The 12,320-nt window shown below is 37.8% G+C and overlaps 2 protein-coding genes across 2 annotated transcripts; one reads left to right on the plus strand and one right to left on the minus strand.

The window, feature by feature from the left end:
* Positions 1-3,284: 3,284 nt before the first annotated feature.
* On the minus strand, positions 3,285-4,280 carry LOC122044401 (transcription factor WRKY19-like). Its single transcript, XM_042604890.1, has 3 exons — positions 3,982-4,280; positions 3,781-3,915; positions 3,285-3,696 (listed from the first exon to the last, which is right to left on the minus strand). The coding sequence occupies exons 1-3, from the start codon at positions 4,071-4,073 to the stop codon at positions 3,312-3,314; spliced, it is 612 nt and encodes a 203-aa protein (XP_042460824.1). The 5' UTR covers positions 4,074-4,280; the 3' UTR covers positions 3,285-3,311.
* A 4,870-nt stretch (positions 4,281-9,150) lies between these two features.
* Positions 9,151-9,825, plus strand: LOC122043538 (zinc finger MYM-type protein 5-like). Its single transcript, XM_042604166.1, has one exon. The coding sequence runs from the start codon at positions 9,151-9,153 to the stop codon at positions 9,823-9,825; it is 675 nt and encodes a 224-aa protein (XP_042460100.1).
* The last annotated feature ends 2,495 nt before the right edge of the window (positions 9,826-12,320 follow it).

A 12,320-nucleotide genomic window follows, 5' to 3' on the forward strand; every position in this document is an offset into this window, starting at 1 on the left:
AAGTGGAAAAACACATGTAAAAAAATAAGAATTTTTACAAAGTAAGTATTTGAAATAAATTTTTGAAAATATTTTTCAAAATATTTTGAAAGTGATTTTTGTGACAAGTAGTAGGAAAGAAAATACATTATTTTAAAAATTATTTTCAAATATCCTCCCTCTGAACTTGATATATTTTTTTTTAAAAAAATATTTATCTAAAAATTTGGCCTTAGATGTCCAACCATTAGTTACTAACTAACTATCAGAAGATAGCAGTATTCACTTAGTTAGTCAAGTTAAGTAAATGTATCCAGTTAGTGTTTAACTAAAATGAATTACTTAACTTGATCACTATAATTTTAGTATTTTTCGTCCAGACTTGTGTTGATGCATTGATATAAGCATCTGAAGTCCAGACAATATGCCTATATATCTCACTCCATTCTAAATTTTTGAATACACAATCAAGATACACCCAGACAAGAAGTCTAGTCAGGATGTGCGATTCCTGAGTGACGAAGTCTATATGTGGGATTCTGGCAGGAGGAAGTCTGGATATCCAATTCCGATAAGAGATTGAGATGTTCAATTCTTGGCGGGAGAAAGTCCGAATATGCGACTCCGGCAAGAAGACCTGGTGGGTCAAATTGGCATCAAGGAGGTAACTTGACACATTGTGAGCGAAGGTAAGTCACTAGAGGAGAGTGACTCTATGGGGGCGTGCCCCGGTCGAGGGGATAGTAGATGTTAGTCGAATTTCGGTCTATTTTGAAAATCTAAATTAGACCCTGACTAGATCTTAGTCTGGAGGACAGAGTCTGAGTTATAAATTAATCATTTTATTATTGTGTTAAACTTTGTTTTGTAGATTATTATTTGTTTTGGACTAACATAAACTTGCAGGATAAAATGAGCAAAATTTACCTCGGGTGAACAGTACTCGAAGGTGCTTTCCAGGAGACAGAAGGTACTTTGAGTGTTGTTCATGGAAGGCGCTTTCGGTGCTATGGAAGGTGCATTCCATAGGATAAAATTTGACTTCGTCGAGTGGTAAGAAGTAGTGAATTCGGGATAAAGTTTCACCTATGGAAGGCACCTTCAAGGCTATGGAAGGCGTCTTCCACACTTGTCTCGACCAAGCATTCATGAACAACTCTCATACATGTTTCTACCCGTCCGATTGGTACTCAAACTGCTCTGGCTTCTTACTACTGCCCTGCTACAACTCTACTACACCCGACTACCACCAAGAAGTCGTCCAAACACCAAGCTCGAGTTGACTATCTACAAAACTGCTCCGGCTTTAACGCTACTTTAGCTTGGATCCAAGACTTGGCGGCTAACTAGAGTTCCTCAATATCTTGGCAGAGAGAAGACTGAAGATCTCTGTTTTGCATCATCTCGACTAAAGTTGTATCCTTGTAGGCGAGTAGCTGAGTCATATGGGCTTGTTGTTGGCGTAAAGATGACACCTCATCAGAATAAAGATTGGATTCCATGGTTAGAAGAAGTCAGTAAGAAAACTACAATGATACGGAGGACTCAGCCCTTTTAAAGAAGAAGGCGGGAAGAGGCGACTTTAAGGCGTTTATGAGCTGGGAAAAGATGCAACATTTAAGAACATAATGGTGGAACAAGTAAACTGGAGCTTGAGTCTAGTCAGTCGGACTTGAGCCTTCTTCGACTAGACTTGGGGGGAGGCCTATGATACGATGCGTGATGACGGGGTCCAATAAGGTGTGGTAATCCGGAGTCAAGGAGACGTAACAATCATAAGTCAAGGGGACGTGGTAATCCAAAGTCAAGGGGGCGTGGCAATTAGAAGTCAAGGGGACGTGACAGTTAGAAGTCAAGGGGACGTGGTAGTCTTAAGTCAAGAGGATGTGGCAGTCAGAAGTTAAGGGGGCGTGGCAGTCCACAAGCATGAAAATAGGAAGTAAAACCGGGTGATGACGCCAGCCACCTGATTCCCGGTCGGGTTCTCATAGATCGGAACTCCAGGTCGGGGACATCTGGGTAGGCAGTCAGGGGAATGCCTGGCCGAAATATGACTGGTCGAGTTTTCGCGACATGATTATACGGGGGTGCCCCCCTGCATCCGACAAGTCCTGACACCCGACATTCTCTTACATTAGTCAGGCTTCGGAAGGTACACACTGTCATATAAAAGGGAAGTCCTCTCCCTTTCGCAGGGGCGCTCTGTCACACATTCGCACTTGTCTTCTACTTTCTTTCCGCTTCGTACACTGTTCTTCTAGGGAAAAAGTACCCGACTTGAGCGTCGGAGGGCCTACTCCGAAGACTTTTTCCCTGGTTTATGGCCTCTAACGCCCGTTTGCTCATCTGAGTGTACGCAGAGCTCAAGTACCGTCGACTCAAGCATCATCGGCCATCAGCACCACTTGGGAGTCCCTTTTCGGAAGAATATACGAGAAAGGTGTCTCATCACCCGGTTTCGGAAGTAAAACCGGGTGATGACGCCAGCCACCTGATTCCCGGTCGAGTTCTCATAGATCGGAACTCCAGGTCGGGGACATCTGGGTAGGTAGTCAGGGGAATGCCTGGCCGAAATCTGACTGGTCGAGTTTTCGCGACATGATTATACGGGGGTGCCCCCCTGCATCCGACAAGTCCTGACACCCGACATTCTCTTACATGCTTCGGAAGGTACACACTTTCATATAAAAGGGAAGTCCTCTCCCTTTCGCAGGGGCGCTCTGTCACACATTCGCACTTGTCTTCTACTTTCTTTCCGCTTCGTACACTGTTCTTCTAGGGAAAAAGTACCTGACTTGAGCATCGGAGGGCCTACTCCGAAGACCTTTTCCCTGGTTTATGGCCTCTAACGCTCGTTTGCTCATCTGAGTGTACGCAGAGCTCAAGTACCGTCGACTCAAGCATCATCGGCCATCAGCACCACTTGGGAGTCCCTTTTCGGAAGAATATACGAGAAAGGTGTCTCAGTCGCCCCCCCCCCCCTCGTCAACGTCCGCACCAGCTCACCAGACCTTCATCTGACTCAGATTATATATATATATATATATATATATATGGTTGGTGAATAATATTTAAATATTATAAATTATGATAATTAATAAAGTTCAAATTAATATGAAAAAAAGTTTTTAAAATGAATAAAGAAATATGTAATATTAAACTCCTTCACTAATTAATAAATTTAAACTTTTAAAATTTAAATAAATTTTAAAAATATAATTATTATTATGACATAACTAAGTATAATTATTGCATTCCATTCAACTCTGCCCAGATGTGGACAAGGTCGACATCCATTCCTACATTATTGCATCCATCCAGTCAACTCCTGCCTAGATGCTGTCAGGGTCCATCTCCCAGTCTCCGTCCAACTCCATCGGAAGCAAACTGCTCTCTCCTTCATCAAAGCCCCCGAACTGGTACGGCGAAGCAGAGAAAACCTGCTTTTCCTCCAGGGGCGCAAAGGAAGGCGCAATCTTCCCCACAAATTCCTCCTCTCCTTCAAGTTTTTCCGCCGCCGCAGTACTCTGTTCTTGGTCGCGCTGCATTGCATTTGCACCTCCCTGCTCCTCCTCCTCCTCCTCCTCCAGCTGCTGGAGGCAAGTGTGATAGTCGTGGTAGGTGACGTCGTAGACCGATGGGTCGTTGTCCGATCGCTGCACCTGCTTCTTTGCCGGGCAACTGTGCGAGCCCCGATGAGCGCACCGGAAATACGCCCTGCAGCGAGGAGAGCTCGTGAGAATGGTTTTAGTCGAATGAGATCGATGCAGTACTGTAACTGTAGACTAGAGACTGGCTGACCTTGGATATTTGGCTCCGAGGATCTCTTTCTGGCCGTACTTCCTCCAGGTGAAGCCGTCGTCCTCCCCCGGACCTTCCACTCCGCCGGCCACCGAGCCCACCCTCACTTGGCACCTCCACGAGTACAGAGATTTCCTGCAAATTATACGTACTTTCATGACCATGCGGACAGTAGTGCCTGCATGCGAAGTACGAACGTACCTTGTCCTGGGCGTCAAGGTGCGACGTCGCAGGGCTAACGAGGAGCACGGAGGCCTATCGTGGCCGTTGTTGGCTTCGAAGGATTCTGCCATGAGAATTGAGTTGTGGATGGAGGAAGCGATCCTGGGAGTTAGAGCCTTGCAGTGGTCAAGGCAATGCAGATTTAACTCCAGCTCCTTGAGCAGCTCCTTGGCTTGGCTGAGCTCGGCGAGCAGAGCAGCAGCGCAGGCATTCGTCTCCTTGGACGCAGGTAGCTAGCTAGCTGTCAAGAAGCAGGGGAATGGATATATCAGCTCCAATTTCCGACGCTGGGTTGTTGTAGAAGATCGATCGAAGTGCTTCCCGAGCGAGTTATATAGAATAAGGCTCAATTAGGGATGGTAACGGGGGCGGGGCGGGGTGGATTTGTCATTTTCATTTCCATCCCGTTCTCATTTTTTTAGGTTCGAGAATTCCCCGAATCCGAATCCATGAGGATCAAATCCTCATCCCCGTCCTCATTCCGTCTCATTCCTAAATTTAATTTATATTATTATTATTATTATTTAATAATTATTATTAATGATAATATTAATATTAATATCAATATTAATAATATTATTATTAATAATATTTTTAAAAATTTTAATATTAATATTAACACTATTATTAATATTTTTAAAAAAATCATATTATTATTTATTAATATTAATAATAATAACAATAATATTCGAGGCGGATTCAGAGATGGGATAGTATTCTCATACTCATCCTAAACCCGTCCCATCTCCAAAAAATTGAGGATCTTTATCCTCATTTCAAATTTTCTCCGTGGAGTCCCAAACTCACGGGAAAAATTACCATCCTAGGCTCAATGAAGAAGCGCGTGGAAATTCAGCGGCGAGGGATTTGTCAGACAAAACGAGTGGTTGGGATGTGAAGGGGGGCGAGAATTAACTAATATTGGAAATTCTAAGCCCTCAATTGCAATGTGTGCAGGGGAATCATTAAGTCAATACGTATGGGCTTATTGTCGACGTCGTCGAGCAAGTTCTGCTTGATTATGATATTTTTTATTCGCATGTTCTAATCGTGTCGAACATAAGCCATAAATATGGTACAAATGCAACATCACTTATATGGGGTTATTCGAAATGATAGATGATGATTATGTTTATGGTTGGGAACGTACCTAGGGTTGAATTATAGGGATGTTGGAGCGTAAATTTCCGGATTCTGTATATCTCATCCTATTCATCACTTGACTTCTCGGCTATCATGATTTACCTCCCTCATAATGACATTAAGTTGGATGCAACGAAAGCGCTGGGACGAACGATTTCACCTTTTACAGATGAACTAAGTCATGAATGATAGCTATGGTAATGATATTATGAAGTCAACTTACTATTTTTTTATATTTTTATAGAAATAAATAGAGTTAATTTATGTCGGAAAAGGTGGGTCGCTTTCAGTATCTCCGTCAATTAATATTTAAATCAATATTGATCATGTCCAAACTCGATGAAGATGGTTGACTGGAGATGTGGTTCTTCGGTTGACTATACGAAGACTATGCCTAATCTGCAAGAACAGAAACGTCAGTGCCAGACTAGGGAAGAGGTCTCAGCGTTGACCCTCTGATACTTAACTCAGTCACCAGCAATAAAGAGGAATAGTAAAACAATAGACAAAAGCTCTCAACAGTGAGAATGTGCGCTCGTGCCTTCACCGAGTCGGGGAGTAGCTCGGCATGGGGCCATTGCCAGACCACTTGGACAATCCGTTATTACAATCGTGTGACTGAGTAGCTCTTCCCAATCCGACCGAACAATTAATCAGGGCGGACGATCCCTTCTACGATCGCTGTGAATATGAGAACCTACTGCCCTTCCTATATTGACAGAAGAGTAGAAAACTATCTTCCACTTGGCCAGAGAAGTCGTCCGATCGGGCGGATGAGCCGATCACTTGGCCACCAGAAACTTGTCCTTTGACTATTGCTTGACTTTGATTTTACTCAGGTGGACCCCTTCTTTATCATATTAAATATAAAGGAGATAAATTATAGACGATTATTAATTAACTATTAATATAGATGATTAAGATAGGATAAAACAAGACATGTTCAAATAATGAATTTAAATGGAGCTATTCGAGATCCAAGGGATGTCATAGGTATAAGTCATTGGCTCAACTCAATATTAATTTTCTCTAAAAAATCATGTATAGAATTTATTTCTTAAATTATTATAATATAATCAATTCATTCTTTCGGGAAGAATAAATTTTTAAGGAAGGGAATCATCGGATGGGTGGGCCCATTGCCATGCCTATTTTTAAGCTCAGAGCCGCATGAGGCAGGATGCCACGTGCACCCAGTTTGAACTATTTCGAGAATCGTGTATGGCATAACTCACCTGATGGTTCACCTCATTTGCCGAAAGCTAGTTCGACACGTGTGTTAATATAATTTGTAATCGAGAGATGGCTAATTCCACTTCCACGCGATCAAATAACGACAGCAAGACACGTGTGCTTTTTTTTAATGTTTTTTCTAAAAATATAATTTCCACTTTTATCTGTTCTTCGCCGATGGGTAATTATTGATTGGGTGGGCCCATTACCATGACTATTTTTAAGCACGAGGAACAACAGTATTGAATACTTGCCCTGCGAAGCCGTGAAACAATAGAATCTACGGGGGCACGTGGAAGAACAGAATGTGATTCCAAGCCGGAAAGGTGCACGGAAGGTGCCCTGCAAGAGAAACAAAATCATGACGTCACTTATAACGTAAGTGAAACATGTCTTGGTGCGCAGCATTCAAACTTGATCGAGGCGCTATATACCAATTGGTTGAACTCGTGCTCTCAATAGTATTGCCGTTGAATGACTTTGTCGGTCGATGGTGAGCTCGTTGATGTGACGACGGTTACATTCGAATGAGTTGTGACGACGGTTATTGATGTGCTCTCAATAAAAATTTTTTAAAAAATTATATATATATATATATATATATATATATATATATATATATATATATAATGTCTCGAGGAATATGATATCCTGCGCGACGTGTACAGTACGCATGAGCTTTAATTTTTTTTTTCTTTTTAATTATTTTTTAAAATTTTGAATTAAAAAATAATTAAAATATTTTTTAAAGATTTTATTTTATGGTTGAGGCTTTTCTATTGTGTTATAATTGGTAAGCTATTTTTATTTTTAAGATTTTTACTCTAGGGTTCAGGTTTTCCAATTGGGTTATAGTATTTTGTAAAAAGAAAAATTAAAAATAAAATAAATTTAAGTATTTACGGAGCATTGTAATGTGTTTAGGGGATGTATTCATGACTTAGGGATATATAAAAGAAAATATTGATTTTTTTTAAATTCAAAATCTAAAAAAATAATAGATTTTGTCTGTTATTATTTTTTTAAAAATTTTGAATTAAAAAAATTAATTAAAATATTCTTTTAAAATTTTATTTTAGGGTTCATGTTTCCTAATGGGGTTATAATTTTTAAACTATTTTTTTAAAAGATTTTACCTCTAGGGTTTAGACTTTCTAGTTGTATTATAGTATTTAGTAAAAATAAAAATTGAAAATGAAATAAATTTAAATATTTATGGAGTATTGTAATATGTTTAAGGGATATATTTATGTATTATGGATTTATCTAAAGAAGTATTAATTTTTTTAATTAAAATTTTAAAAAATAATTAAAAAAAATCTGATATGCTACGTCGCATCATATCAACACTAATATACGAATATGAATTAAAAAAAATATTATGGCCCATGTTATTGTTTTAATTTTTTTTTTCCTTGCCTTAAACGCTGTTGCTTCTCTCCGCATACCACATCCTGTTCGCCCCTTGGCCAAATGGCAGAAGTGCTGCAAGTCGCCTCCGTCGTTTTGCCATCAGCTCTACCTCTGCGGCTTACGTCACTGCTCCTGTTCCCATCGACGACTCAGCGACAGCTGATTCACCTTCCGCTCACCTTGACGGCTTGGCCTCCCCCGCAGTTTGCGCCAATCAAATTTAAAGATTCCAGCGGTGCGATCTGAGTTGCAGTTACTTAATCGCTCGCACTGTTCTTGATCATCTCCTCCCCTGCTTCTTAAGATCGGTGAGTTGTGTGACTTGTGTCCTTGCTGAATCTTGTGCTATGCTTGAAAGTAAATTCCTCAGAGCCCTAAAATTTTTCGTTTTGTTCATTTCAAGGTTTTATTTTTAATTTTCCTTTTCGGTGCTGCTATTGGAAAAGGAAGACAGGCTGCTGGCTGCGAAAAAGTAAGAAAAATGGCAAATATAAATACTATTCATGAATGATTTGATTTGCAAGTTATTTGATGAAAATTACTATCTTCATCACTTAAATTAACAATTTTCATAATCAATATATAGGCATTGAACTTTCAACTTTCAGTGGCATCTTGCTTGTTTTTCTACGTTTCCAACTAAACAATATATGTGAAATCTTGCATCTCGACTCTAGTGGTTCTGATACATTGTGCATCCAGTTTTTCTCTTCAATGTCTCTTTTACCATGACTTTTATAAATTAGGGCTTGAGATTAGAAAGTATGTGCAGATTTTAAAGACAATGGAAGGGAAAGAGGAAGATACAATAGTATGTTCTATTTATGTTCTCTTGAGATGACACTTTACTTCTCTAGTTCTTTGAATCTACTATCAATTCTTCTTTTTATTTTGCTTCTTTACTGATTGAATGGGGTGCTCGAAGAATATGATTAGCCCACCATAGTTTTTAATTAATATTAGATAAAAATTTTGAGTATGATTTAGCATGATGATATTTACACATATTATGATTTGGTGATTTTTTTATGCATTTAAATGTTGGAACTATTTTAATCTATGAACTGTTGTTGCATATTAATATTTAAGCTTTTAGCAAACATGTTTCCTATAAGAAAACAATTGGCTAGAGTAGAAAAAAGGAAGAAAAAACAAAAGGAAGAAGCTTTAATTCAAAGCCAAATAGGAAGTCTTAATAAGTACTTCACTAACAACCAAAAAGCAGAGCAAACAGAAGTAGCTGAACAACTGAATCAGGATGACACTGATAATAAGTTGAATGATCAGAAACATAGTGAATTGAATGAACTTCAAAATGAAGACAAAAAATAATATGAAAATGATAAAGTTGAAGTCAATATGCCTGAAAATAACAGTGATGAAGATATAAATCAAGAGATCATGTTTCCTTTAAATGTTGATGATCCAGGAAATTGGGACAAATTGCAAAATATTAGGGATTTTCTAGTTGAAAGAGGCCCTAGAAAAGATGATGATATTTTGTTTCCTCTTGATAACACCGGCAGACACTTCAATCCATCACATTATAAGAGACAATTGCCAAATAGTGAGAAAAGTGACAGAAGATGGCTAGTGTATTCTATTTCTATGGACAAGATCTTTTGTTTCTGTTGCAAGTTATTCAAGACTCAAAGAACCATAATGAAACTTGGTCATCTAGCTAACGAAGGATACAAAGATTGGAAGAATACCAGTCGATGTCTCAGTCTTCATGAAACTAGTAAAGATCATATTGATTGCATGACTAGTTGGATTGAATTAGAAAGAAGACTTCGAAAGAAAAAGACAATTGATGAAAATATACAAGTAGCAATTAACAAGGAGAGAGAACATTGGAAACAAGTATTGAAGAGAATAATTGCAGTTGTGCAAAGAATTGCGAAGAATAACTTGCCACTTCGGGGAAATAATGAGAAGCTTTATGTTGAGAATAATGGAATCTTTTTGCATCTAATTGAAATAATTGCTGAATTTGATCCAATAATGGAGGAGCACCTTCGGCGTGTTCAATAAAGACAAATTCATTACACTTATCTTGGACCCAAAATCCAAAATGAATTGATATAGATGTTGGCGGCTGAAGTAGGAAGTTCAATTATTGCAAAAATTAAACATGCAAAGTATTTCACTGTCATACTTGATTGCACTCCAGATGCAAGTCACGAGGAGCATATGCCCCTTGTAATTAGATGTGTGGATGATTCAGAAAATGCAATAGCGGTTGAAGAATTTTGGATTGGATTTTTGAAAGTTAATGAAACTTCAGGACTTGGGCTTTTTACAGAGCTTAAAAATATTTTGAACAATCTCGAACTTGACATTGATAATATAAGAGATCAAGGATATGACAATGGATCTAATATGAAAGGAAAACATAAGGGTGTATAGAGTAGATTACTTGAAATTAATCCTAGAGCTTTCTACACTTCATTTGGATGTCACAGTCTTAATCTCACATTATGTGGTATGGTGAAATGTTGTCCTAAAGCAATGTCCTTTTTCAGTGTAATACAACGCATATATTCATTATTTTCTTCTTCTATCAAGCGGTGACAAATCTTCAAAGATCATGTGCAAGGTCTTACAGTCAAACCACTATCACAAACACGATGGGAAAGCCATGTTGACAGCGTGAAGCCCATAAATGATCAAACTTCGAAAATACGATATGCTTTAATTGATTTGGCAAACATTTCTGATGACTCAAAAATAAAGACTGAAGCTGAGGGTTTGACATCATTTGAACTTGAGAATTTTGAGTTCGTGTTTGGAATGATAATTTGGTATAAGTTGTTATATGAGATTAACATTGTTAGCAAGTTTCTCCAAGCATAAAATATGGATATTGATATTGCTATTAGACAATTAAAAGGACTTATTTCTTCTCTCCAAGAGTTTAGAGAATCTGAATTTGATCAAGCATTAATTGAAGCTGAACATATTGCAAGTGAAATGGGAATTGAACCTATTTTTCGAGAAAAACGCATCATCCGAAGAAAGAGACAATTTGATGAGATCAATAGTGAAGAGGTAACCCAGTCTCCGAAAGAATCTTTTCGAGTTAATTACTTCTTATTTATAATTGATCAAGCTCTTTCTTCACTTCAAACTCGGTTTGAACAATTTCAAAAATATGAAGAAACATTTGGATTTTTATCTAGTTTGGAGCGATTGAAGTATATTGATGATGATAGTCTCTTACACTCATGTGTCAATCTTCAAGAGTCTTTAACACATGATGGACACTCTGATGTTGATGGATCAGATTTATATTTAGAACTAAAGTTGTTAAGACACTCATTACCAAGAGAATCAAAAAGAGCGATTGATGTGTTGAATTATTTGAAGAAAATGGATAGTTGTTATCAAAATACTTATATTGCTTATCGAATTTTGCTGACTATACCAGTTACAGTTACATCTGCTGAAAGGAGTTTTTCCAAGTTGAAATTGATCAAAACTTATCTCCGATCAACTATGTCGCAAGAAAGACTAAATGACTTGGCTATGTTATCTATCGAGAAAAAAGTGGTTGAGAAAGTTGATTATGCTAACTTAATCAATACTTTTACTTCTAAAACTGCGAGGCGAGCAATATTCAAGTGACATATATTGGTCCGGAAGATGAATTTTATATTTTGTTTGGATCATTTTGACTATATTAATATTTGCTTATGACATATTGTTTTGGATGATATTTTTTATCTTTTATTTATAGAATTAAAAATATTGTTATATTTACATTGATTGGAAAAATATATGAATGTCAAACTTTGAGGGCACCATTTTTTTTTTGTACTCGCCTCATGCTCCAAAAACACTGCTCCTATGTGCTATGGTTTCAACAATAACATGGAATCTTAACATTAATTCTTGACTTATTTAGATGACATTTTATGAGCAGAACCGAAATTTTAAACCCTCATGTCGTATTAAGTACTGTTGTTCTTTTCCTAGGTTAGAACCAAAAAATTAAACAGGAGCTATCCTATCGCAGCGATGATCATGTGGTTAAAGTGTAAAGAGCAATTCTGAATGACAACTCAGGAAGGCGACGGACACCGCTAGATCATCCCTCTGAACCAGAATTAGTATGAGACTTCAACAGTAAACACTGTTATAATCATTTTTTTAGCAAGAGCCATATTTTGCAGTCTTTGCTTCTTAGTTCAACAAATTACATATGCTGAGGTTGTTAATAGGTTATATACAGCTGAGTGTTCGAAAGGTTAGTGCTTAGTCAAACGAACACGAAGCTCAGCAGAGTGTTTTGGTTGAAGATTTTTCTGTTCAAATGCGATATCTGACACAATGCCTTTTCCAACTGGTAATAGAGAATTCGGAAACACTCCCAATTCAACCATGCAGCAGTTTTCAAAATTATCAGAACAAACTCCTAGACAAGAAATTAAGAAAAGTATTATATCATAAATATGCAAATTCATTGTGGCAACAATGAATTTGCATATTTATGATATAATACTTTTTTTGTCTAGGAGTTTTATATC

The sequence above is a fragment of the Zingiber officinale genome, chromosome 2A (assembly GCF_018446385.1).
Source record: "Zingiber officinale cultivar Zhangliang chromosome 2A, Zo_v1.1, whole genome shotgun sequence".
Classification (NCBI taxonomy): Eukaryota; Viridiplantae; Streptophyta; class Magnoliopsida; order Zingiberales; family Zingiberaceae; genus Zingiber; species Zingiber officinale.

Excerpts from the sequence above, each read along its gene's own strand:
- LOC122043538 (XM_042604166.1), top strand. The coding sequence starts at position 9,151 with ATGCCTGAAAATAACAGTGATGAAGATATAAATCAAGAGATCATGTTT.
- LOC122044401 (XM_042604890.1), bottom strand. The coding sequence starts at position 4,073 with ATGGCAGAATCCTTCGAAGCCAACAACGGCCACGATAGGCCTCCGTGC. Across the intron at positions 3,916-3,981 it reads ACCTTGACGCCCAGGACAAG|GAAATCTCTGTACTCGTGGA; the intron begins GTACGTTCGTAC and ends TATAATTTGCAG. Across the intron at positions 3,697-3,780 it reads CTCGGAGCCAAATATCCAAG|GGCGTATTTCCGGTGCGCTC; the intron begins GTCAGCCAGTCT and ends TCCTCGCTGCAG.